Source organism: Cyprinodon variegatus, unplaced genomic scaffold (genome assembly GCF_000732505.1).
Source record: "Cyprinodon variegatus isolate N-32 unplaced genomic scaffold, C_variegatus-1.0 Scaffold75, whole genome shotgun sequence".
In the NCBI taxonomy this organism is placed as follows: Eukaryota; Metazoa; Chordata; class Actinopteri; order Cyprinodontiformes; family Cyprinodontidae; genus Cyprinodon; species Cyprinodon variegatus.
In genome coordinates, this window is record NW_015150528.1 from 1,579,539 (window position 1) to 1,580,404 (window position 866).

The following is an 866-nucleotide window of genomic DNA, read 5'->3' on the forward strand; positions in this document are numbered from 1 at the left end:
CTCTTTAACACAATTTTGTTTTAATATTGTTTTCTTGTCTTAATTCGTCATTAAACATAAATGAAGTGATTGTGTTCAAAGAAGATGCTCTTTAACCTACCATGTTTAAGAGGATACAAACACCATCAATCATCAGGCATAAAAAGGAGGTGATGATCCCAAAGCTCAGGAATACAATGGCGGCTGTAAGCTGAAAAGGGAACAAAGGAAAGGAAGAAAGCTGTTTGTTATCAAGCCAAGGGTTAGATTTTTCTATTGTGGTCATAATTTAGATTTAGCCTTGTGGTTTTAGTGAATTTTTTTGTTGTGTGTTTTCTTTTAGTCCTTGCTTTATCTTATTTTTATTTTATTAGTGGGTTTCTTTCATGATTTATCTTCCAAATGTTAGCTCTTTAACTGTACCAGCTGCCTGCGGTTCTCTTCTAGGAGGAGTCCTAAAAGTCCAAGGAACGAGCCGACAGTCAGCTGCAGAGGATAATATCAGAGAATCAAAATACAAAACTGAAAACTCCATCATCCATAAAACTCAGGGTAGAATAATAGACTGAATGCAAACGGCAGCAGCAGAACTGTGGATTTTAAGTTTCATGATTTTCTTATGATAAAAGCTGTGTCAGGAGTTAGAGTGGCTACACAGTGCAGAAACAAACTTCTTTAAAGCTACTTACAATAGCTCCAGAGACATAACCAGCCACATCCAGGCTCTCTGTGCGGGTCGTCGTGTAGGTTCCCAGCACCACCAGCAGCAGGGACAGACTGAGCATGCTCAGAACCAGCCACAGGGCTCCCCTCAGCCTCAGCATCACCTCTGCCAGCCACAGAAGAGACAAGAAACTTTGATGAAGACACCAGGATGAATGAGACAT

The 866-nt window shown here is 40.2% G+C and overlaps 1 protein-coding gene across 1 annotated transcript in view; it reads right to left on the minus strand.

Moving 5' to 3' along the window:
• Positions 1-866, minus strand: part of LOC107083467 (transmembrane protein 255B-like) — a 6,853-nt gene extending 5,987 nt beyond the window's left edge. Inside the window, exons 1-3 of the mRNA XM_015372714.1 lie at positions 669-866; positions 403-465; positions 101-190 (exon numbers count right to left, since the gene is read on the minus strand). Of these exons, the coding sequence (XP_015228200.1) occupies positions 101-190; positions 403-465; positions 669-866 (351 nt within the window). The remainder of the gene's footprint in view (positions 1-100; positions 191-402; positions 466-668) is intronic.